A 24,656-nucleotide genomic window follows, 5' to 3' on the forward strand; every position below is an offset into this window, starting at 1 on the left:
TTCTGACAATTCCAAAGGACATAGGAAAGGTACCTTGGTGATGTCATTGATAAGATCCTGGTATTTCTTCTCAGGGTGAACTTTGCCCAACTCTCCTAGCCTTTGCAAGTTGCTCTTGATTTTGTCCTTCTTGCCTTGCAAGGTAAGGCTGTCATCCACAACTGGTTTGGCTTGTTTCATCTTCTCTGGGGTCTTGGCATCACGAATAGCTCTTCGCTGCATGGCACGCTGGTACTCGGTTTCCTATTGCAATAAGAAATGCAGGTTTGAATACAAACAACTTAAATTTGAAGTTTTTCCAATTGTAATTTTTTTTTGCATTTATAGTACCTGCTCTGGTGAAGCTACAGTCTCCAGAATCTCAGTAAGCGTCTCTCCTGGTTGAAACCGGATCACATCTACTATGAGCCTCTTGGTGCTAAATGACAAAGATGAATGGATAAGGATGTTAAGTACTTAAGAAAAAAAAAAAAATGCATTAGCAAGGAAAAATATTAGTTCTAGAACCTAGTGACCTAAAAAGGCAGCAATGCCATGCACTTCACAATGGCATTCCGTACAGCAGACTTAAATTACATTGGATTCCCGACTTAACAATTCTATAGTCTAAAGCCACCTTTTCGCTCTCTCCGATAAACAACAAATAACAAACAAACAGACTGGCAGTAATTCATTTCCAATGAAGAGTAGTACCGAAGCTGCATAAAGTCCCGACCATATGTGTGTGCGGAAATTTTAGATCAGATTTAATGCTTTGGATGCATTGAAATATTTGAACTTTCGTGGCAAGACCAGATGTGACAGCCCGACTGGATTTGATGTATTCTAATGTACTATACAAGTTCAGTGCCAAACAAAATGAGAATAACCAATAATTTTTCACCAAAATGTTGTTCTTTAAGCATTGTTTCTTTAAATGGGCAGTTATGAATATTTATGTACAAAATAATTATTTTAAAAAAAGAATCATTTACATTGATTAGACGTAGGAAACCTACTATTTTTAAGACATACTAGTGGTTATTTGTTTTGTGTGGATATATTCATGCATTCATAATTCAAATTTTTACAACCACTGAAAATTCCATCCAACTGCCAGTGAAGTGCAAAAATCATATGCAAATGTTGGAAATAGCAGAAAGGTTTGCATCAATGGATTATCTTCTCTGGGAAGGAAGGATGCTGCCTTAGAACTTGGACCATCACTAGGTTTTATAACAGAAGAATTTGAGTAAGGCATTGTCCTTACTTGAGGAGGAGAGTCTTGGCATCCATTTCAGCATTGGCCTCATCAGGAACGTCAAATTTGTTGGTGAGGGTGAGAGAGACTTCTGTTTTTCCCATCATTTCCTTATTAGGATCATCAGGGGGAAGTGGGCTCTCACCTGCGAGGGAAAAACAGTCCATCACACTCGACTCTGCAGGACCTCAGGGTCCTGAGACTTTAAAGCATAATCTCAGAAGCTCACCTATTAAAGACTCAATGGTGGGCACCTCTCCCAGGTCATCTAGCAGCTCATGGATAGGATCATTGTGATCTGGAGCGATGGCATCCTGGTGATCTAGCAAGAGCTAAAGAAGATACCAAAATACATTGAGTTCTGAAAACCATCTACACTGGATGTGGTCTTTACCAAAAAGGTGCAGTCACAAAGGTTATAAAAGGTCCACTGTCTGTTGTCATTAATGTAGCAATTTTTTTGTGAATAACTTGAAAGCGAAGCAAAATATCTGTGGGGAATATTTTTGCCCCCAGTCAAAACTCCCAATTGAGCAGATACCAATTGAAATGACAGAATTTGAACAGTCTCAAATAGTTACCGTGTGAGTGTTGATGATCTCCCCAATGGAAATGTAGATCACAGGCTTGGTCAAGGTGACCAGGTCAGAGTATTGATCCACATTGAACTTGTCTTCCAAAGATGGGACGTCACAAGCAGACAAAAAGAAACGTCTGGGAGATAGAAAAGTTCTTGCATCAGTATGGAAATAAAGAAACTGCTTGAAATAACAAAAACAGAAAAAGTCACTTGTACCTAAATTTCTGGTAGGAGTTAGAGAGGTATTCATTGATGGGGTTCAGATGAGCGTTGTCTCCGAGGAACATCTTGTTGGAGGCTGCGTGCTGCAGCATTTTGGCGATTGACCCCAGGTTTCGCCTCTGTTCGGTGGTTAGCTGACCTCCAGCCGAGAGATCAATGATGTCAAAGGCATCAGGAGCCACAATGGCAGGGTTCATGTAGCGGTAGTACAGCAGGTTGCCCACAATCTTAAAAGATAATAAGGATGAGTATGTCCTCTTATTTTTAAGCAAACACAACATCTGTGCAATTTTTAAAACCTATTATACCATGCTTCTACAAAGCAGGTAAACAAAATTACTGACAGAGAAGCAGCAAGGCAAGAATAAGAAAGACGTGGCTCACCTGGGATGGGTGCTCATCAAAAACCTCTTGAAAAGGGTATAAGCAAGGGCCAAGAGGAGAGCTGGAGCCAGGCCATCGATAAAGAGAGAAATAGAGTAGGTGTGGGACAGATAGATAGAAAAAGAGAAAAGAGGACCCTCTTACAAGAAGAAAAGGAAATTGAAACCACATTTATTCAAAGTGAGAAGCCTGGAGTTTCACAACAGAAATGAAGCACAAGAGCAGAGAAATGCTCAGGATTCAGCACAATATTCCACAGTGGGATAGAACTGATATGGAGAAGCAGCGGGTGCCCATTTAGCAGAGAAGTAATCAGAGTGCTCAGAGACATCTGAATAAAGGCTGTCTTGTTTTGGAGACTAAAGCGTACAATTACATCAGCCAAACATTGTACAGGAATAACGCTGCTGTGATTTCTAGCAGCTGTGATGTAACAAACCTTCAAAAGCTCATCCTCTGTGGCATCAGGGAACCTTTCGTGAAGTGTGTCCTTCAGCGTCTTGGCAATGAACCGCATACCATATCTACAGGGAAAACAATTGAGTCAAATTGTTAACAATGAGTCATTTTTAGTAGGTGTAGTTTGAACGTAAAGTGTAGCGAGCGTAAAAAAAGTCTACAAGAGAAACAGTCAGTAATACTTATTTCATAATGTGATCCATAAAGGGCTCCATCACAATAACAGGGTAATAGTTCTTTGATTATTACAAGTCAAACATTAATAAATGTTATTACGGGTTAGCATAATTCATAATTGTTAATTGTGCTCTGGTGGATTCAGTGAATTATTTATTGGAATGATATACGAGTTCACGAGTTATTGAAGAATCGATTCATAAAGAGTCATTCATTGTATGTTATTTTTAGTCCAATCTGTAAAGAAAAGGTAATATAAAAGTAATAATATTTTATGTGGTAATCCGCCCTTTTAGGTTTAGCTTAGTCAAATAAAAGCAGCAGCACAGCGCCACTCTTTAACAGCAGTGTAATACTGACTTGTACACAAGCATGAATAAAGAAACGGCTCATGTAACAGACATGTATTTGAATATTCAAATCTGGGCTTGCTAAAAGTCATTTTCATATATTCAAGAATGATTTATGGTAGGTGCAGCTAAAAATAGATGTAAGACATGGAATTTTTTGATCCCTGAGGGAACTTCAGGTGGCAGGATTCAATCAACTCACGGGATTTTATCCACAGAAACAATTATGGCCGAGAGGAATTTGTCTGTGACCGTCCTCATGTTCTTGATGGAGGCTTCCAGCCGGGTTCGAACCTCCTCGTGACTCATTGCCTGTTCTGGAGTCACATCATACGGCAATTTACTGCAAAACAGAATTACACGGTCATTGCAACATTAGGTAGCAGGTCATCTAGCATTACACTTTATTTTTGCATCTGGATTTAATTAAATGAACTTCGGTCTTTCCTTTTAGTCTTTTGCATGTCTTAAAAATCCTTATTATTAATACTTACTATTAATATTTAAAAATTTTGTATTATTATAAGTAGGGGGCCTCAGCAGATTTCTAAGGTGGGCCACAGAATGACTTCAAATTATTTAAAATGGACAAATTATTATTAATATATTAAAATAATCAAGCTCTCATCCAAATGAAAATGCTAAAAAGCACATAGAATTAAGACTAAAATCATTTTCCCACAATAAATACTGTTTTTATTGAAGAACTTACAGTTATGAAATATAGAAGTTAGAACATAACTTGTGGGACCACAAAAATAAATCATAGTTAAATAATTTAATACATTAAATTAATTAACCACATTAATTAATTTGATCCATCAATAAAAGTTTGAAAACAAGCAGCTTTGTTATAATTACAAAAGAAAATACTAAAATTATCTTGGCATATATGGAGGGGGGGGGTTATGTAATATTGTCCTGGGCAACGTGGGCCCTTCATATTAAAACGTTGAAAACACACCTGGCCTCTCCAGTTTGACTCTCCATCTGGTTCACCCAGCTCTTGTAAATGTCCACTGGGTCAGTTTTAATGTTGAGCGTCTTGTCATCCATGATTTCCTTCACGACCGGAGCCAGGATCTGCCGGAGTGCGTTCTGACCTCTGGCTCCTCTGTTAAAGCTCACCACCATCTTAATGACTGTCGGGTTTCCTGTCACGATCTCCTGGATCTGGTCCACTTTCGATCTGCATTTACAAGGCAAATATCACAGAGATCGTAAAAGATGTAAATGTGTCTTGATAAATAGTTAAAGACGATATAAAACATGGAATATCATGCAGTTCCTACTTGATTTCCTCTTGCAGGGCCGTTTTGAAGAGATTGAGCAAGAGGTACTCCTCACGCTGATTGGAAGCGTAGTTGTACAATGTGAAAATGACAGAATCCATGAACTTGGTAGACTTGTTCTGTGGCATCTGAAAGATCAGCTTGGCCAGATAGGTTGGATTTGTCTGAGCAAAACAGAGAGGGAAATCAACAGAACTGCAGTGACGTTGATTAATCAAACAATCCTTGGATTAGAGTTGATGAGGTTTACCTGTAACAGGTAAAAGAGGAACTGATATGCCTCCAACTTCTCCCTCTTCTCTTTACTAAGAGCCTTCAGGCCTCCTTTCTGCTTGTTCATCATCATGAGGTTGGACAGCTCACTCTTGTTCTTCTTGGTGAGCTTCTTGCTGTGAGAGACCACCTCCTGAAGGGTGATCTTGTTTTTCACCAGCAGGCCGATCTTGATGTCCATCAGATTAAGGTCATTCTCCAGCTGCTGGTTGGAGCGGATGTTGGTGATCACCTCTTCTCTAAGCCGCATCAGATCCAGCTCTTCCTGGAAGTCTTGGTCGCTGTGATCCAACAGATGGACAAACTTGCGAACGACTGCCATTGGAGGATCATCTGCGTTGACTGTTAAAGACAGTATTTAGAGTTTTACGGCGTTCAGTGCTAGTGAACTAGAGTGACCAACAAGTATGGATGTGACATAAAAAAGCCTTAATGAAATGTAAATAGCTACAGTGATCTTCAAATTTCAACAGTAATCAGAAACAATTCAATGGCTTCAAAAGACAAAATAAGTTATGTGTATTGATATTTGAGGCGAGTTCTCATTGAGAGGATGTGAAATTTGACGGAAGTACATGACATGCTTACTGAGTGTTTTGTAGTCATCTCTTGCTTTGTTGGCTCGAATGAAAGCCTGAATCTTCACCACATCATTTATCTGCGATGAGAAAAGTGGATGGAGAACATTAAAGACTGACCACTGTGCAGTTAGAAATCAGATTATATTAACTATAAAAATATAGTCCTCAGGTGTTGACTTCAAACTCACATGGTCTTTGAAGTACTGCAGACGATCTCTGTATTTTTTGCGAGCTTGATGCATCCTGACCACTGACTGAATCTACAGAAAAACATCATATATTTTACTTAAATACAGATTTTACCAAATTAAAATTGATCTTCGCTGGAATAAATGGGCAAAACCTGATAATTAGGGTGTGACATTTACAGCACAATCCTAACATTTTATTATGCAAGAAGTGCGGCTCTTTTATTCCATCAGAATTTGTCATGCTGCTGCTCACCTTGACAGCATCATCAGCATGATCCTTCAGGTACCGCTTCCTGTCATTGTACTTCTTTCTGTCCTTATAGCCTTTCCAGTGAGCCTATAATTCAAACAGAACCAGAAGGTCATGATTGGCTTGGCCCCAGACCCACTGATGTTATTCTTGTCATTATTTACATTAATGCCTTTCAGTCTAGTTTAAGACTAAATGAAGGAAGCAAGAGGAGAATGACCTGTATGCATGTGACAGACGGCTCCTGAGACTTCAAGAACCCAAGACGCTCTTTCATTCCACGTCGCACCAGAAAACCACGGCACCGGGCCTGCAGCTTGCCAATCAGAGTCTCATTGGCCAACCACAGTTGCTCTCGGTTATATGCTGTGGTTACTCCTGACACAACAGACTACAAATACACAGACACGGTAAGTAAATCATTAAGAGAAAAAAATAAATAAACTGTAAAAGTACAGTTGTTATATTTATAGATATAACAATATATTATATAATAACATGGTGTAATATATTTTATACATTGTAAAAATAAATACTGGATGAAGTTTTACCTGTATTTCCTCCTTGTTGAGCTGAGTGTTGTTTGGAATAAAGTCTGTAGGCTCTTCCCAGGTGCCTTGTCCAGTATTGAGATTATAGTAGTAGTTGTGTCCTCCCTTCACCCAATGTTTCATCCATTCACTGCCATCATTCCCTACCAAAAACCTCTATTACTCTCTCCGTCACAAAGTGTAAATGATATATGTTGTAATATCAGCTAATAGTTTAAAACTAATTCTTCACCTGAGAACTTGAGTAGAAAAAAAATATTGTACTTGTTTTACGGTAAATATTACTATAGATTTTTGTACCAAATATCAAAGAATCAACACAAGAACCCATCTCACCTTCCTTTTTCTTGTCCTCTTTAATTCGAAACAGGTCGTCCTGGTAGGTCTGAGCACATTCAGACGTGACTCCATACAGACCAGCAGCAGGTGAACGCAGGGCTGCCAGGGTCTGAGAAGACTCCTTTTTATCTACAGCCTCATTAATGGACTGGATCGCCTGAGAGACTGAAGATGGAAAACAAGATCATTCTTTAGTTTAAAAACAAAGAATCATCCTTTTATTCAAGTCATATTTATATTCGAGTTGAGACAGATATAGACTAAAGTAAATGCACAAACAAAAATAAGATTTTTACATTGCAGAGCATCCTCTGAGTCCTTGTTGGCTCTTAAGATCGCATCCTGGATCTCATCTAACCAAAGAACTGCAGAAGGATCTCCGCATTCCTGTACAGACAAGAAAAAAAAAAGAAAAAGTAAATTACCAATGAGTAACCATTTCAGAAAATTAGGATGTGTTCCGAGCGATATAGTCAAATATAACTTACACAATTCATTTCTATTTTTTCCATGACCTTTACTGTAATTTTGTTGCCTAACCCTTGTGCATCAATAATAAAAAAAAAAGTTACACTTAGGTCCATAGTGGACAAAAATGTCCATGGCAAAAAACGGTCATAAAAATTGGAAGCTTGGTCTCATTTTAAAGAAGACCCATGGCAGATTACTGAAGAAGTAAAAAAATGTCTTAAAAGTGAAACCAAAAAAAATTATACAGGTTTAAGTTTATAAAAATGATTAATGAACAATATTTTATATTTTATTTTATGAATATTTTATATACGAAACATGTTGAACTCTAAACCTGCTAGAAAATCAAAGTCATAAATCTAAAGTTGTGTTCCAAATTTGAGGTTGATAACTCAAAAAATTAGCTTTCAGTAAAATATTGTTTGGGCGCAGTACCACATTTTCCCCATTAGATGCCAGCAAAACTCCGCTGGTGCACACAGTGCTTGGATTTGTGATTTGCAGTAGAGTTTCTCGCTCTCAAATTTTACAAGAACACGCATGTACACACACACACACACACACTTAAATTTTGAAGCCTAGCCAACAGAATGAAAGCCTATTAACAAAAATTGCATAATTTTACAGTTAAACGGCACTGCGATTAAAAATAGCGGTTTTAATGGGTTTCAATGGGGACATTTTTGTCCAAAAGGCGCTGAGAGGAACTATTTTTTGTACCTAGTGTAAAATAGATTTATGAAAAGGAAATGAGGGTGGAATATTAAAATTCCAATAAAAATACACACCTGAGCCAAAATGTATGCAGTTAGCATTAACACAGGCAAAGTCATCAAAAAAAGAACAAATGGACATAAATGTCCACAAGGTTGCACAAGGGCTAAATAAGCATTTAAAGACTCATATTCATAAGCAATTTCTAGCTAAAAAAATTGAGGACTAAGCATAACTACATTACATGAACTACATTTCACACTTTTGAAATTGCAGTTAAGGACCACGGTAACTGTTTAAAGATTCTGTGCCACTAAACAGAATAGCAAAAAAAATAAAAAATAATAATCATGTTTTCAAAAAATAAATAAATAAATGATCAAGCAGTTCCAACTAGATTTCTGTTTGTATTTAAATAGCAATGACACTCATATGGACACTAGGTGTCAGTCAAACCTTCTGTAATGAGATTATAACAGTCCATCTGTTGACAGGTGAAACATTTTTAATGGAATTAAAGTGACAGTTAATTAAAGTGACCCCAAAACTTAATTTACTCACCCTCATGTTCCAAACCTGTGTGACTTTCTTTCTTTGGAGTTTGTGGTCTATCTATACATTGAAAGTCAATGGGGTCCAGTATTGTTTTGCACACAATGACATTCATTGTATGGACAAAAGAAGATTTTTTGAAACATATTTTGTTTCCCACAGAGGAATGTTTGTTGTGGTTTAAGTTAGACTTTACGTGAGTAAATAATGACATTCTGGAGTGAACGGTCACTTTAATTCAATAAAAAAAAAAAAAAAAAAAAAAAAAAAAAAAACTGTCAACAGGAACAGTATGATGTGGATTAAAAAAAAAAAAAAACATGTTAATTTGGCAAAAAAAATGCTGTATGAACTGGAAGAGACAGTGTTTCATTATTCAACAACATAAACTCAGGAAAATAGCACAATTTCTTGCCAGAAGTGCTGCAGAGAGCCATAAACAAGATCGAGCTGACTGACTTGTGCAGATCATGTTTTTTGGCTGTAAGGGTAGGGTACCTGTATAAATGTACACCTTTGAATTAATTGCATCTGCTTCTATAATCATTCACAGGGCATTTTGGATAAAGAGGGGTTCATTCATAGGCGTAATTTACGGGTGGGACGGGTGGGACATGTCCCCACCACTTTTTACCAGGCTCGATATTGTCCCCACCACTTTTAAAAAGTAACTGAAAAATAGATTGCGTAAGGTATGTATTAAAGGAAAAGCACCATCTACAAATCGTCACTCTTCGTAATCTAATTCATTCATTTAACAAATTTTTCCGCCGGTCAGAAGCTTTTCAACATCCTCAAAGATGAATATTAAGTCTCGTTGTGAAACTATCGCGAGATACGCGATATGCGTCATGGGATATGTAGTTTCCTTTCCCTATAATTAATTAGTCTACAGATCCTGTACCTCTCTTAAAAATTATTTGTAGTCTACAATGTTAATACTGTATTTTAGTCTTAAGGTCTCTGCACACTGAGTCCGAAATTTTCGCATGCGTTTTTTCGCATTCGCAATCTTAAAAATTCGTCACGCACAGAGACCTTGCACACTGAGTCCAATGCGTTTTAAGTAATCCGTTGCGAAAGAATTCGCAAAACTATACAAAATGTCTTCAAGCAGTGAGGATGATTTTGTTGGCCTCTCTCTTTTAAAAAAAAAGAAAAAGGAAATATTGGGTCCATCCAATCTTTAGATTGCGCAGAGAGGAAGGAGAGTTCCACCTCCTTATCAAAGAGCTGCGGGATTATCCCGAGAGATTCAAAGTTTATTTCAGGATGTCAGTGCCTCAGTTTGATACTTTGCTAGCGATACTGAATCCACATATTAAAAAGAAGACCACTAATTTCCGTGAACCAATTTATCCTGAACAGAGACTGTCTGAGGTATGGATACACCAACAGACACACACACACACACACACCGAACTGCTGCATCGGAAAGGTGCGCGCCAGGCATAAAAAAATAGGCTACAGCAGTTCTTTATATTCTGTATCTTTGTATTCCGCAATTTGTTTGTCATAAAGTGCTCTGTGCTGCAAGAGGAAGTGTATTAATTTGTCTGACACTATTTTGGATTTCGCTTGTACGGTGGCTCTGAATTGTCAAAACACCTTCTCAAAGCATCTCAAAATGCTTTATACGGATGCGAAAAACGCAAAAAATCGAACCCGATCCGAATTTTTTTTTTGACGGACGACAATTTCGGAGGCAGTGTGCAAACGTGATTGACAACGTGAGGTCGTATTTATTTTTCAACGTGCGAAAATTTCGGACGAAAAATTCGGACTCAGTGTGCAATGGCCTTTACTGTGCGTGGCTGCTTCACTAAAAAGCTTCTTATATCACTTCCACACTTTCTTTTGGACATTTTGTTGATGTTTTAACATTTATGCTATAGGTAGCAACATTTACCGTTAACTAGCCTTTACATGCGGGTGGGGGAGGAAAAAATAGAGCTTTTATAAAAAACGTAATAAAAAAAAACATTCGTCAAAACAATTTCATTTATTTAATTATTTAATTAATAAAGGTAGTTTAACCATTTTAAACACAAATTAACTCTCATTCATGTTTTACACAAGGTTTTGCGTAGTTCAGGATTGGTTAAATTATTTGATTGGATGAGGAAACATTTTGTGGGCTTGTCTTGACTCTTGACGTAATGTTGATTCATCGTTCAGCGCGTGCATTGATCACACCTACTTTTAGCAAGTTGTCCGGCTTATGCCAGAACATATGCAAGTAATTTGTCAGAACATATGCAAGTAATTCAAAGTAGAATGAATCGTAATACACACACACACAATAGTGCAATTAATGAATGCGCTGCAGCTGAGCTGACCATGAAATGGTAAGTTCACCATATTTATCTTGCGTATTTTGATTGATATTAGCTACCCTGGATGTGTTGTGATAAGCAAAACGTAACATTCACATTGTGAATGTTACGTTTTGCTTATTTGGATGTTTATAGACATATTTGTGAATGTGATGCATGTGGAAATTAAGTGCATTTCCAACTCTGAACTCAGTCCCCAAGTAAATTCGGTTATTAAATAAACAAATAGCAAAACGTTTTGTGCGGTGTCCCCACCACTTTTCAAAGCAAAGTTACGCCACTGGGTTCATTACAAACCACCAGGTGGTGCAGTTGCCCTCTCTTGATAGTCCCTAACCGCATGCTGAGCTCAGTTTCCGGAGCACAATTTGCAGCTCTCTGATTTGCTGAGTGCAGCAGCCCCACTATGCAATCTGCCCGCCTTTCTTGCAAACGTACAGCAGCAAACCTGAGGGTTTATGTTATGTTATGTAAATAGTGATGTACTTCTAAAAAGCATATGAATAATAGATGTATAACGTAAATTTGTGTACACAAATATCTATAAATATTCCATGTATTGACCAAATTAATACTATCATTAAAAACTGCATATAATAAATATATGCATGTGAGTGTGTGTGTGCATAGCATTTCACACCACTGTACATCAACTTCCCAAAAGTATTTCATGTCAACTGCTCATTAATATAACAATTAGTGATTTTTAACTTCATATTTCACTCATTACAAGAATGAGACTTTTTTTTTTTTTTTTCATAAATTATGATTACTGAATTCAAACAGAAATGTCTTCAATTGTTACTGTCAGGTCACACATCACTCCATCTTTTGAGATTTTTGTTAAAAACATAACATCAAATGTTTTTCCTAACCACTTCCTGTTTCAGTTGAGCAGATCTGGTTTTAGCTGTGCTTTACACTTCATAGTGACCCAAACTAGCGTAAGTCTGGAGGAGTGGTGTCAGCGCTAAAAACCCTTTACTGAGCTACCCCAGCTATCAGGAACAGAATTTTGCCCTTTTAAGGCAGAGAAAAAGTCATAAGCCTTGTTATTTCCGATGCTTGTGTAAATCATTGGGAAAGGAAACACTTTGTTTTTCCAGCCATGTTTTTTTTGGGTAGCATGAGTTCAGCGCTGACTTTGACAGCTATTATGAGTCCAAGAGACGAAAATTGCTGTTCATGTGATCCTCTATTAAAAAAGTGGTTAGTGACATATGGTAAATATCACTAATCAAACTCACAAGAACCTTTTTCCAAATAGGTGAATCAAACAGAAATGATTTGTTTTTCTATAACGCCTCTGAACGGGTATTATGGGTAGCCTACTTTTTCTCAAGCTGTCATCGTAAAAGAGTGCTCTTGGCCTCAGAGACTTCAATTCAGCTCTGAACCACATTGGCACATTGCTGTGGTAAACCATGTCCTTCTCAGTGCCCATTCACCTGCATCCTTGAGGTTTCAGTTTCACGCCCACAGGAAACACGTTGGGCATGGCCTATAACACTGATTAAACGTAAAATTTAAATTTGCTACACATGAACCTACTTCACTTCTTCAGTGAGCCTCAGATTAGGACCAAAATGTCCTATTATCATTTACAAAGGAGGTGTATATGATACCCGAGGTGTGTGAGATCAAATAAATCAAGTGTTATTTGCACATTTTATAGTCTTTTGAAAATGAAAGGGGCTTTCTAATGAAAAGAACAGGGGACGTGGCAAATAAAAGCCAGACAAAATATGGGGGTGAGGAATGAGAGGGTATGAGCTCAGATGATGTCATCAGACTAGAGTCATGAGAAGCTCATAGTGAGAGAAACTCACATGATGCATGAGAGACTTTCAGACAGGCTGCATGATTCATAGAAATAAAACAGAAATTGTGATATTGCTTAGTGTAAATACATTCTCTGTTTCACAGTGAAGCACAGCACTGTATTCTTTTCCCTTCTTTTCAGACTTCCCTTGATAAAGGGATTCCACCATCTGTTGGGCAAATAAACCAAACTCATTCAACAACGAGAACAAAGTTCTACGTACTCACATCAGATCGTTTTGAGAGATTGAAATAAATTTCCATTAGTGTTTAGACAGAAAAGGAAACAAAAACTAGACAAAAACCGGAATCGGATATGAGAGGATGAAAGCAGTGGAAGTGGCCCAATATGCTGAACGGTTCAAAATAAGTATTAAATAGTTGATATTTTTTACAGTTGCAGAGGCAGGGTTTTGTGTGGGCTGTGTTATTGTTGTGGGTATGTAAAGGTATACATACGTGGGCCTTCTCCCTCCTTGCCTCCTGCAGTATATCATAGTAATGCCTGGCTAAAGATGGATCTATATCTGTTAGCTTGGCGGCTGGGTTCTGTAAAGCAGCCATTGTCTCCTGTAGGTCACCCTCACCCAGAGCCTCGTTGATCAGACCAATAGCGGCAATCCCTAAAGTCACAAGAAGACATGTACACTGTTCATAATCTGAATTTGATCCATTTCCATTCATATTTAGGACGAATGTGTTGCTCACTTTCATGTTCCTCTTGAATAGTACCGTTGACCTGGTCTACACAGGCCTGGATGTCATTCCAGGTGAGATAGTCACCACCCTCTTCACGCGCAGCTGCCTTCAGCCGCATCAACTCATCTATATACCTGCAGGGAAACAACAAACAGTGGCTAAAACTAGGAGATAAATCAACACTGACATTTACAACCTATTTTACTTCCGTATTTTGTCATATTTCAAGCAAAAACAAAAAGTAAAGTAGTACAAGACCTGATTTTACTGATTTAGTCATGAAAAGTGGGTGATGAATACAAGAATAGAGCTAGTCTTGAATGAGAGTTAGGTAAAGTAGTGACCAAATAGCTATTTGGCTAATAGTTGACAATCCAATGGCCCATGCAGCCAGTGACTTTCAGCTGAAAGTCATTTCAGAGGCTGAGTAAGCCATTATAATTTGATGAAAAATTAAGATTTTTTTCTTTAGAATAACATGCACTGATAAATCATGCAAGATAAGACCAGGGGCCTGCTTCATAAAACAAGTTTACCAAACAAGCCAGGTTTATTTCAGTTAGTCTGACTTATTGTCAGTTGATTTGGTTCAAAATAAGTCAGAATAAATGAAATAAGCCTGGAAGCCCCAGGAATGTGTCAAAGTAAACAGGACCGATTTTGATTGCATGTTGACTTCAACCGTCCATCTCACTCTGAACTGTCCCATACTCTCACCTCTGGGCGTACTCATCCTCTACATTGCTGAGGCCGGTGAGGGTACTGCTGAGCTGTTTCCACACTGCTGCCCTGTCCCCTACATTCAGCGCCTCGTTTATCAGCACCACCGAGGACAGCATCTCCACGGCAACCAGCAACTCCGGATGAGACAAAGTGCCCTGTGCAGTCAAGCAAAGCATGAAAATCACTCAGATTAAACTAAACGGTTACAGGTCGTCAATTTATGTAAACTGCATGTAAATTATTGCTCTGTTCTAAAACCTAGTAAGCTGCTTACAAAGGCAGCACAGGTGAGCAACTTAAATATGCTGAGAAGCATAACTTCACCTATTCTGAAGTCAGCATCATATGAATCTCAGAGAAGACAATCCCATAACTCATTGTGACAAACTCAAGTGAAAAGAGATGTCAGCCAAGGCGAGATAAACCAATAATATCATGGTATCAGATTTTTACAACAAAATAATTAGTGAAAATGTTTTTGCTAAACCTATAAAAAGTTTGAAAAAAAAACAAAAACAAAAAAATATCAGTCAATGCTCTCAAATTCATCTTTAACTTGTCTGCTTTATGGCCAATGAATCACACTCAACATACAAGTGCAGGGTGGCAGAAACAGATTTTTAAACAAAAGGGTACAAAAACCTGTTGATCACCACCTCGTTTTTTTTTTGGCAGGCTTTCATATGAAAGTCCATTTCCACCACTGAATAAAAAAAAAAAAAAAAAAAAAAAAAAAAAAAAAGGTAAATTGTGACTTGTCTTTTTTTCTCAGAATTGTAAGATATAAACACAATTATGAGTTATAAAGTCAGAATTGCGAGAAATAAAGTCAGACTTGTGAACTCTGAACTCGCAATTCGGACTTTTTTCTCAGAATTGTGTCTTTGTATCTTGCGCTTTGGATTTTTTTTTCAGAATTGTAAGTTTATATCACAACTCTGAGGAAAACAAAAAAAGTCAAAATTGCAAGTTTAGATCTCACAATTCTGACTTTAATTTGCAATTGCGAGAAAAAAAGTCAGAATTGCAAGTCACAAACTTTTTTATTTTTTATTCAGTGGCGGAAACAGGCTTCCATACTTTCAGGTAAACATCTACTCCGACATGATTTTGTGCACCAGTAGTAGCTACAAAATGCATTGTCATTGTCTTGTTTTTTGCATTTCATGATGGGTAGCAATATCGCCACCTATGCTGGAGTATCAACTGGTGTAACTGGTGATCAATTATTTACAATATTATCATTTGCATACTATTAACAATTTTTAATTTTTTTTACAGTTATTGCCAAAACTGTCTTATTGCGACACCTTTGTTGACCATATTCAATTCCCAAAAATATTATATGATAGAATTATATGAAATATTAATGATAGAAATCGTTCACTTTTTCACAGAGTTCAAGTTCAACTGGAACGTTTTACTAAATATTTGTGCGCCATGTATTTGCAAGTTTAATATCATGACATTAGCTTGGCAAGATGTAACTGCTAAATTCTACTGAAATCAAGAGCTGGTGCCTTTGTAGAGAATTTCAAATTGATAACTTATTAGAAGCCATGACCATTAGGATGCTGCATTATAAGGCAGCTGTCTGTATAGGCCATAGGCAGCACGCTTTGTTCTGGAATAAATGTCACAATAGAGGGGTGGTGACAGCAAAATAACCAAAGTGACAGAGTGAGCTGAAATTGTGTGGATGCGAGTATGTTTTAACCTCTGCGCTCTGTTGTTGCAGGGTGGCGAGTTCTCTCTGGTACAGATCTGCAGCACTAGGGTAAACCTGCGGCAGTTGGGCGTCTGGGTTCATCAGTTCTTTCACCGTTTCCTCTGCTACACCTTTTCTTACGGCAGCATTAATCCTTTCCACCGCCCGCAGCACTGAAACACACACACACACACATCTTATTGTTCTTTTCAAAGAATGACAGGTGTATGACAGCATAAATAAACACATAAAAGAGAGACAAAGAAAACACTGGCGTCTTTCTGATGTACCGTTCTCTGAACACACAAACTACTCACGGGTTCAAAAGAATGTAGCGATGGAGAAGGGAGTACATACATTTTTGATAGTCTGCTGCTTGCACATTGGCTGCATCTACTCCACTCTGTAACTCCTCCTTCATCAGAGGCTCTCCTGGGGTATTCTAGGCATGAGGAAGAATGAAACGAGCCAAATGTGATGAAATTATAGAATTTAGAATTAACAGCTTATATGCAATGATTAGGAAATCTGAAGCCGACACAGATATGCAACATTTTAACATTGTAAGTAATGGCCAATGTAAGTCTGACTTCTAATATTTAGTGCCAATATTTAGTTTGTTTGTTTTTTAATCCCTTTCACCTCTCGCTTGCTGTTGAAAATTTTGAATAATGTAGAAATATATATATATATATATTTAAATGAACACTTGTTCTTTTGAACTTTCTATTAATCAGAGAACTGAAGAAAAATGCTTAAAACATTAAGCAGATATATTAATTGCAAACTAACTTTAACATTGATAATAACAACAGCAAATAAGCATATTTGAATGATTTCTGAAGGATCACGTGACACTGGACTGGAGCAAGGCTGCTGAATAAAATTGAAAACTGGTATCTGAAATATTAATAATGTGACACAATGTTACTGTTTTTACTGTTCTTGATCAAATTAATGTATCCTTGGTGAGCATACGAGAGTTCTTTCAAAAACATAAAAAAATATAGACCCCAAACGGAATGAAAGTGATTAACCACACTTTCTTACAGACAAAAACATACATTTTGTACAATTGATATTTTTCTTGGATAGCTACATACAGCTACGGACCATTCTATCAAAGATCATTGTGACATACAGGTAATTAATAAACAATGAGTTTTAGCATCACACACCCTAAAAACATTCAACAAGACATTCAATATAATCTCCAGAAGTCAACATTAGGTTTAGTGAGAAGTCATTAATAGCTAATATCTTTAGGGTTAAGTAACACAAATAATTAATAGCCAAGTACTTTTATGCCACGTCAGCTATTTCAGGATAAACTGTTATTATGGTTACCATGACAAGCATATATTTCTGCAGAGCCCTAGGGTTTGTGACAGACGTGCTGTTATAAGGGACTCTCTGAAAAGAGACACCACACAACTCGTATGCATTTCATATCTAGAATTTCCAAGGAACAAAAATAAACCGTGGTACAAAAGTGTACCAAAATGTGAGTGACAAACCCTGTTTTTCCCCCACTGAGTAGCAGAAACTGTTACCTGTTCCTTCTGCTCTCGATCGGCCAGCAGCTGTTTGAGGTACCATGCCTTGTTCGGAGCCTGCACTGACTGCAGGCCTAACGCAGGGGAACGCAGAGCATCATACAGCTTGTCCTCATCACCACTCAACAGCGCCTGTTCTGCTGAATTCAAGGCTTTGGTCACTGAGAAACAGCACAAACACAGGAGAACTCCGATCACATCATCAACCTCAGAAGAACACGAAGAGCTGGAGGTAGACATGGGTGAGGTACGTACAGTTGACTTTGTTGATATTTCCCTGGATTTCAGCATGTGTGAGCAGCTCATCATAAGCATCCCTTTCAGCCTCAGCATTCTCTCCAATCTACCAAAAAACATACAATTATAGCCAAACTTGTTTTCAATTCATAAACAATGGATAAATAGACTGGTAACAAAATCTAAAACTATTCAAAATTGTTTTTGTTAAAATGACAAAAGCTGAGAAAATATTTTCAAAAAAGAGAGATGAAAAACTTAAATTTAAACAAAATTAGAAATGTTGCCTTGCCAACTAACTGAGATAAAATAAGTCGAAGTACTAAAAAAATAATTAAAGTTAAATTAAAATATTAAAGTTAAATAATAAAATAAACTACAATTTTGGTCACTTTATTTTAAGGTCCAATTCTCGCCATTTACAAACCATTAACCTTGACTTTCGCCTCAAACTCCTAATTTGCTGCTTATTAATAGTTACTAAAATAGTTGTTAAGTTGAGGTATTGTGTAGTATTAGGGATGTAGAATATGTGCTTTATAAATACTAAGAAACAGCAAATATGTTAATAGACACGCTACTAAGCAACTAGTTAATAGTGAGAATTCGTCCCTATACTAAAGTGTTACCAAAATTATACTGAAATGAAAAAAACTAAAAATAAAAGCTACTTTATAATATTAATAATAGTATATAATTAATACTGAAATAACTGATCAGCAATAGTTTTTAACTGACTTGACTACACAAAAAGTGCTCTAATGCTTACAGCTGATTCCAATATATTCTGACAAAAGAATTTTGATAATCTAAAGACACCAACAAGAACAAAAAATACAAAGCATGCATAAATATTGGGCTAAAAAGTCCATTTTGCATATTTATGTAATTATTTATCAGATGGGGCTATTGTGATTGATACTTTGCAGTAGTGAATAAAATACAAGCATGTCTACTGCATATATTTCAGTGATCTTGTTGCAAAGCAATGACAGGCACATGCCATGTTGCCTGAATTTGGTCAAAATTAGTTATCTGACTACGTCACTGATGTTTATCAAAGATTGTTGACAGACTGATTATAAATTTGTATGCATTTTATTTAATAATTATGCTGTCTATTTGGAACAGCCTTCACATCACACTTCTGATGCCTTAAATGCTATCTACTTAGGCAGCTCACTTATTTTTGGAGCAGAGATAGTGTATACATACATTAAAATACACCCTTAGTTACCCAAATAGAGCAAATCTTTTATTTTTAGCTATCTGTAAAGCAAAGTTCATACTCTCTTTCGGGAGCTGGCCACTTTCTCCGTCTTGGCCTGGAACAGGGTGTCCTGGTACTGCTGGGCAGTGCTTTCATCCAGCTGCAGTAACATGGCATTTGGGTTTCTCATGGCAGCTAGAGTGCCCTGGGGGACTCCGTGGTCAATGGCCTCATTGATGGCGATCACAGCAGCGTGCACTGAATCGTTGCAACAGAAGATAATGCAGATCTTTTGAGCTCAAAGCAATGTAAAACAGATCGTAATTACTGTGCTGTTAAACTCTTGGCTGTCCAAGTTAAGTCTAGTTGTTTGTGTTTACAAGATTTGTGCCAAAAAGCCGGCAGGAATTCGACTTGAAAAGCAGAGGCTTAAACAGTGCTCACAGGCTGCTTCGTCCACTGATAGCTCATTGGCTAAAATCCCGCCAATTTTGCTGAATGCTGGCATTTGAATGTTGTACTTCTCTAATTCAATCTTCATGTTGTTAATTTCCTCCTCTGAAAAGACAAAAACAATATGCAAATAACGTAAAAATGGAGATTATTTGGCTCGGTGGAAAGTATTCTGCTTGTTTTCATTATTTTAAACTATGATTCTGGACAGGCTCTGGATAAATATTGCAATGTCATGCTTTAATAAGCATGGTAACCTTTTGGAAGGTAATCTTGGCTTTGCATTTTTCCTTGCTTTGATGTGATTGGCTGGACATTGTTCTCAAAAGGTCTGGTAAATAATGTTTTCCATCCATGGACTTGGCAGGCAGTTTCAAGCCAGCCAAAATGTCAGAAAACGCTCATATAATCGATAATGATTTTCACATTGAACACAGCTCCCGGGAACAGTGGCCTTTCCAGCTGTTACTGTACAAACTCAAGCTTCAGTATGATACTACAGCAAGCTGACTCACCTGTAAAGGCAACCTTGCCATACAGGTCTGTAATCTGGGGCGCAAGTCCAAGTTTAAACAGGTAGAGGCTGTTGAAAAAAACAGAAATTGAATATGAGAAACAAATTTCCCAGGGGACAGCTATCTTATTCCATAGGTGTGTGCAGGAAAAGACACTATTGGAAAGGGAGTCAGATGTTATCTGCATGGCTTTCAAGTTTAACACACATCCCTTCATTAATGTCAACTACAAAGCCAACTGGATTTAGTACCCCTCACCCAACGCCAGTCAAAATCTCACCCCCTGAATGCTGTTATTTCCTGTTTCTGTAGGCCAGATTTATGGCCTTTGGGCCCAGTGTCAATTCTGCATTGAGCTGGAATGTGAGTGTTACAAATGGCAGGATTCTCTAGTCTCATGTTAAGAGCCTCAGCAGAAACCAGAACAGGTTTCCTCATTAATTCTGAGATGAGTGTCGATGCAGATTAAATCTTCACAGCATACTCTTTTATCCATGATTAATTTCTTTAGAAAGAGTGGTTGGGTCTAAATGTCTGCATATTGTACTTGAGTTGGAGAAGTTACTTTGAAACTGCAAGTAATTATTTACAGTTATATATCTGTAGGCAGCAGGTGTTTATTTGAAACAAAAACAAGACATTCAACCCATAAAATACAACTAATAACACCAAAAATGCCCTAATTCAAAAATGATTTTGCTCAAAGTGAACTGGTTCATTTAAGTTGAAAGTGACTAAAATGAATGAGACTAAACAGGAAATGTCTGAATGAATAGACTACCTAGTGAGTCACTGAAACTGATTCATTTATATACTACCGTTAAAAGTCTTGGTTTGGTACTTTTTTTTTTAAATAAGTCTCTTATGCTCATAAAATTAATAAAAAATTATTTACTGACCCCAAAATTTTGAATGGGGCTGTATGTAAATCCCCCACCGCTAAATGCATGAATGAACCATTTAGAATAGTTTCATTAGTTTAGTTTTTAATTAGTGCATGTAGAACTGTTGTAATAGTCAACACGACAGACAAAAACAACATTTTGTTACTGAATAAGCTCTACTATTATGAACACAACTGAATTACTGTAACATAAGTTACTAGCAACACGTCTTTTGGTTAGTTTCTCCTCAACAAGAGATTTGTGAATAAGGCCACAGTGACATATAGGTACCTCAGAGCATGTATGCAGTAGATGCTGCGGGGCATGTTCTTCCTGTCGTAGATGTCTGTTGTCTCAGGATAGAAAATCTGACAGGGAGAGACAAGTACATGTATTTGTATTTGATGAGATTGAATGCAGCATTGTTGCCAAACATAGGAAAGAGGTTCAGAGGCAAGCTCTGTCACGTTAGTGACTCAATAAAGCAGAAGAAATGCCGCTAATGAAAGAAGCAGGCAGACTCGTGTTCACCATCTACACTCCTCACCTTAGGGAGGCCCTTATCTGTCATTGCATTCAGCCATTGGATGATATTGTCTGTGTGTCTGAAATGGAGCCCCGTGGCCTACAAGTGGGACAGAGAAGAAAGTAACAAGTGAATCCAAACGGTCTTCTATTTTTATATCAGTGCTTCTGAAAACTTCAGCCTTACTTTGTAGCGTGTTTGTTCACGGTCATATATCCTTTTAAGAGAGACCACATTAGGAGCAAAGAAGTTTCCCAGCTTGGCCAGGTACACGCCATTCCTCAGGCCCTCCTCCAGCTCGGTGGTGGGCGGGAGATCCTCATTTAAACACGCTTCAATCCATCTGAAACAAAGACACGTGACATATTCATCAAGTCAATTCAGACTATTGTACATTATGCAAGTTTTATACCCAAAGGAGGCAAAAGAGCCTTTATTTTGTTATAAAAGAGACATGCTATAAAGTCACTGTGTTGGACTGCTGTATTATAATGAGATAATTTGAATAGCTTTATATAGGTTAAACCTCTTGGGGACATACTCAAATACAAAGTCAAATGTCTTGGATAATCTAAAAGAACCAGCACAAAAGGTGATACTCATGATACCCTGCTGAAGCAGACACAAAAACATTCCATGAAGGCCAACAAGCGTTGTTTTAAAACAGAAACAACACAATCTGACATACTTCATATATATTGAACATCTGTAAAATAGAAAGCAGGAACTGAGATGGAGACTAAAATGTCTTGCTCTGCTAAGGTTGTCATCCACTTGCAGGTCAGATGGGTGACGCAACAATAGATGGCGATGCAAATTACCATTACCATGAAATTTCCATGTCATTTACATAATGCTAGTTGTCTGCTTTTCAAAGGCTAATTTTGTTTGCTTTAGGAAAGCAGCAGGCTCACCGTTTCCGTTTCTTGAAGTCATAGTTCACCCAAAGAAGAAAAGTCATTTTCATCATTTCATTTATTCACTAACAATAAAAAACAAAGCCTAAATATGCATATGCACAAATAAGATTTGAAAACTATACAGCAGAGGGGAGAATTATTTGTAAATAATTATTTAGCTTTTTAAGTTATGAACAAAGAAATATATCATATTAATTTAAAAAGAACATGCTATAAGTCACATGGATGACTCTTATGGTGCTTTTTTGGACTTGTCTGCACCTTGTCACTGCATGTTTTCATTGTATAGGAAAGAGCATGCGACTATAATTCAATATTAATATTATGATTCAAAATTTTACTTGTATTTCCCTGAAGATATATAGTCATATGGATCTGGAATGAGATGGGTGTGAGTAAATTATGGCAACATTTTTATTTCTGGGTATGTGTGATGTATAAAGTTTTCATATCACAATAATTGCTCAAACTTATAAAATCACAGAATTTAGTATTATCACAGTGTAGAATTGCATTACAAATACAGATTAACAAGATAAAGATGCCTTATGAGCCTGGAGGGTTTCTTCGTTGCCCTTTTTTCTCTAACCTGCTTTCCAGCTTGTCATTCTAAGAGCCAGCAACATATATGTCATCCCAGCAATCAATAGTGGCTTTAACATGCTGCTGGACATTAAAAGTGGTAAAGAAAATGTGTGGTGTCCACCTTTGCCTTTACTAATGCATTTGTCTACGCTGTTATAGGAGATCTTAGGCAGTGGGCACATCACATCTGACTGGCTCTTCAGCTTTCCAGCACAGTCGATTGTCTCCTTCCAGCCATGTACTCCAATCAACATCCTCATCCCAAATAGCAGCAGATTGAGATGGGGGGGGTCATCATAATCTCTGCTGTCAAAGCAAAAAGGCTATTTTTGAAATAGTTGTTACCCACAGTTCTCTTCGTTTCAGAGTGAGCCTTGCTGGACTGTGGATTGGCCTGCCAAAGCTCCTCAGCTCTTAAACTCTTTATTCAGGAGTCGGCTTCTCCTCCTGACCCGAGTTTATCATTTTCCCCACTTTTTCCTTATCGATAAAATGATTTTAGAAATTTTGCTTGATAAAAAGATTTTAAAAAGACTGTAAAAAGATTTTGATAAATGTTCAATATAATGTTTATGCGCCAAAAGTGCTAAACAGCCTTTAAACAACGCTAGTCATTGGAACCGCATCACACGGACCATTTACCCACTCAAACTCCTTATATGGGCATTTCTCCCGGAAGAACGCGCCGGTGCACGCATCGACCATAGCGAGAGCAAGAGCGCGCCCATTATCGCGCTTCATTAGGTACCACTGCATGGGACTCGCTCGGGAAGAATGTCTCTAAAGAAGTGTGTTTTTGGTCGTGAGCGAAAGATAACCTTGTTCAGCTTCCCGAAGAACCCAGCGTTACATAAACAGTTGATGCGGTTTGTTTTTCCGGGGCAGCAACAGAGTTTCTCAAGTCTGTTTGTTGACGAACGTTTTATAAACAAGGCCCAGTTCAACGCTGGATTTGCACATCGTTTGATACTGAAAGATGGATCAGTCCAAGCTATAAAAGATCCCGGTCATGATTCAGAACTGCAGATGGTAAGTGAAACGGCATCAAATGTCTGTGTTTTACTGGTGATCGGCGCTCAAGTGCTCGTCACTCTTTAGCTCCGCCCACACGGCACGCCTCCAGGAGCTCGGCTTTTTTCGGAGAGAATCGTAAAGCTGTTGTCTTTCTTTTATAAATATGATAAAACTAAAGACCTTTTGGAGATATGAAGGATGCAATACTACTCTATAGGTTCTCAAGATTAACATGAGATTGGGTGAAACTGTGTGCGTTATGCCCTCTTAAAAGCCAGAAGAAAGCGCTGACAGAGGAGAAACACTGTGCGCAACAGTACAGTCAGAAGGCTTTTTAATCTCCAAATCTTCATCATTTACCATGGATTCACTGTAGTAACACTAATTGCACCATGGTACTGTGGCAGAAATGTGGGATATTCAAGTTCATTTTTATACTATTAATGTAGACATGTAGTAAATGTATTAAAGGAGTAGTGGAATATAATTACAGTATTTTACTGTGATTAAGCTTTAGCATGTTCATTTATACTAAATGTATTTAGACTACTGTTTTTCATACAAATGCCTACAAACCATATGGTTACATTTTTACCATGGTATTGAGGTATATATGTGTGGTTTTAACTGTGGTTAGGTCATGACCTAAATGCATGCTACAATGGAAGACCAAAAGTTAATTTTAATAAAATTCAAAACAGTCAGAATAATAAAATTTCACCCTATAAAAAATGAAGTTGTTACAATTTTACAGATGTTACTGTTTTTGATAATGAACATAAATTTACATCTGCATCCTAACTCAAACTACTACTACTATCAACTCAAACTACTGTCTAATGT

At 37.5% G+C, this 24,656-nt stretch overlaps 1 protein-coding gene across 1 annotated transcript in view; it reads right to left on the reverse strand.

Annotated features, from left to right (window-relative positions):
- LOC306885183 (ras GTPase-activating-like protein IQGAP1) overlaps positions 1 to 24,656 on the reverse strand; it is a 51,059-nt gene that overhangs the window by 2,065 nt on the left and 24,338 nt on the right. Inside the window, exons 3-33 of the mRNA XM_079441558.1 lie at positions 21,481 to 21,637; positions 21,316 to 21,393; positions 21,060 to 21,136; positions 19,885 to 19,952; positions 19,361 to 19,474; positions 18,996 to 19,174; positions 17,725 to 17,812; positions 17,467 to 17,630; positions 16,271 to 16,355; positions 15,923 to 16,086; positions 14,200 to 14,360; positions 13,492 to 13,616; positions 13,243 to 13,406; positions 7,186 to 7,276; positions 6,887 to 7,054; positions 6,551 to 6,693; positions 6,220 to 6,390; positions 6,003 to 6,086; positions 5,747 to 5,818; positions 5,566 to 5,635; positions 4,955 to 5,319; positions 4,705 to 4,868; positions 4,377 to 4,601; positions 3,615 to 3,755; positions 2,866 to 2,950; positions 2,037 to 2,269; positions 1,822 to 1,954; positions 1,470 to 1,572; positions 1,250 to 1,385; positions 331 to 418; positions 34 to 243 (exon numbers count right to left, since the gene is read on the reverse strand). Coding sequence (XP_079297684.1) covers positions 34 to 243; positions 331 to 418; positions 1,250 to 1,385; positions 1,470 to 1,572; positions 1,822 to 1,954; positions 2,037 to 2,269; positions 2,866 to 2,950; positions 3,615 to 3,755; positions 4,377 to 4,601; positions 4,705 to 4,868; positions 4,955 to 5,319; positions 5,566 to 5,635; positions 5,747 to 5,818; positions 6,003 to 6,086; positions 6,220 to 6,390; positions 6,551 to 6,693; positions 6,887 to 7,054; positions 7,186 to 7,276; positions 13,243 to 13,406; positions 13,492 to 13,616; positions 14,200 to 14,360; positions 15,923 to 16,086; positions 16,271 to 16,355; positions 17,467 to 17,630; positions 17,725 to 17,812; positions 18,996 to 19,174; positions 19,361 to 19,474; positions 19,885 to 19,952; positions 21,060 to 21,136; positions 21,316 to 21,393; positions 21,481 to 21,637 — 4,306 coding nt within the window. The remainder of the gene's footprint in view (positions 1 to 33; positions 244 to 330; positions 419 to 1,249; positions 1,386 to 1,469; positions 1,573 to 1,821; positions 1,955 to 2,036; positions 2,270 to 2,865; positions 2,951 to 3,614; positions 3,756 to 4,376; positions 4,602 to 4,704; positions 4,869 to 4,954; positions 5,320 to 5,565; positions 5,636 to 5,746; positions 5,819 to 6,002; positions 6,087 to 6,219; positions 6,391 to 6,550; positions 6,694 to 6,886; positions 7,055 to 7,185; positions 7,277 to 13,242; positions 13,407 to 13,491; positions 13,617 to 14,199; positions 14,361 to 15,922; positions 16,087 to 16,270; positions 16,356 to 17,466; positions 17,631 to 17,724; positions 17,813 to 18,995; positions 19,175 to 19,360; positions 19,475 to 19,884; positions 19,953 to 21,059; positions 21,137 to 21,315; positions 21,394 to 21,480; positions 21,638 to 24,656) is intronic.

This window comes from Barbus barbus, assembly GCF_936440315.1.
Source record: "Barbus barbus genome assembly, chromosome: 1".
Lineage (NCBI taxonomy): Eukaryota > Metazoa > Chordata > Actinopteri > Cypriniformes > Cyprinidae > Barbus > Barbus barbus.